This window comes from Sinocyclocheilus grahami, unplaced genomic scaffold, assembly GCF_001515645.1.
Source record: "Sinocyclocheilus grahami isolate Dianchi unplaced genomic scaffold, SAMN03320097.WGS_v1.1 scaffold23721.1, whole genome shotgun sequence".
NCBI lineage: Eukaryota > Metazoa > Chordata > Actinopteri > Cypriniformes > Cyprinidae > Sinocyclocheilus > Sinocyclocheilus grahami.
In genome coordinates this window covers 1,878-2,846 of record NW_015519231.1, presented here as the reverse complement: position 1 = coordinate 2,846, position 969 = coordinate 1,878, and the positions used below count along the sequence as shown (strand labels likewise).

At 34.1% G+C, this 969-nt stretch overlaps 1 protein-coding gene across 1 annotated transcript; it reads left to right on the top strand.

Moving 5' to 3' along the window:
- Positions 1–17: 17 nt before the first annotated feature.
- Positions 18–665, top strand: LOC107580051 (hemagglutinin/amebocyte aggregation factor-like; the record flags this gene model as incomplete). Its single annotated transcript, XM_016265801.1, has 3 exons — positions 18–205; positions 294–443; positions 581–665. Coding segments are annotated over 3 exons (384 nt in total), but the record flags the coding sequence as incomplete, so codon positions are not given.
- Positions 666–969: the final 304 nt, after the last annotated feature.

Sequence of the window (969 nt, the reverse complement as noted above, 5' to 3'; positions counted from 1 at the left end):
TTGTTTAATTCAATCAAAGTGAACACCACAATTTCTATGAGGACCGACGTTGGGACTTTGACTGTAAACCCACCAGCAAGGCTGTAGACTGTTACTGGTCACCTTACATCAACAACTTTGACCAAACTTTCACTTTTGAGTGTAAACCACAGTACGCACTTGCAGGAATGAGCAGCCACCACGACAACTACTATGAGGACAGAATGTGAGCTCTAATGATTGACAGATTCTCATGTTTAAATTGTATTCACCTGCGTTCATCTAATCTAAGTGAATACCATGTTTTTACACAGGTGGAGGTTTTACTGCTGTGAAAGTAAGTGTATTTCTGGAAACTGTCTGTGGACTTCATATGTGAACTACTTTGATGAGTACATCTACTGGACTGTGCCTCCTCACAGTTTTCTGGTGGGCGCTGATAGCTACCATCAAAATTTTCAAGAGTGGGTATAATTTCTTTACTTACTCTTTATGTTTTTTTCTAATATTTAATAAGTGAATCTATTTCAAGTCTAACATGTCACTGTCAAACCGTGTGCTCTGTTGCTCACTAATGTCATGCTTGTTTGACTTCTTTCAGGGATCGACGGTGGAAGTACAAGTACTGTGTCCAACAATCATGTTGAAGGATTCTAAGGATTATTTTGAAATAAAAAAGTATATTTGGCATTAAATGTTCATTCTCTGTGTCTTTAAGTATTTGTAACAAAATGAACATGAACGAAATATTATCTCACAATAGCCTACAGTCAAATGGAATTCACTATGCTACACAATGATTCGTAAAATAATTATTAAATGTTGTACATATAAATCCTATCAAAATCCATGAAGTTACATTTGTTGATCAAAATGAATATCAATACATAATCTGATTATATATATATTTAGTATTTCAGGTATTGTTATTAAATGTTACTATGGCATGATATTCGTCTTTTTAATATGGTTGGTTTTAATTTTACATCA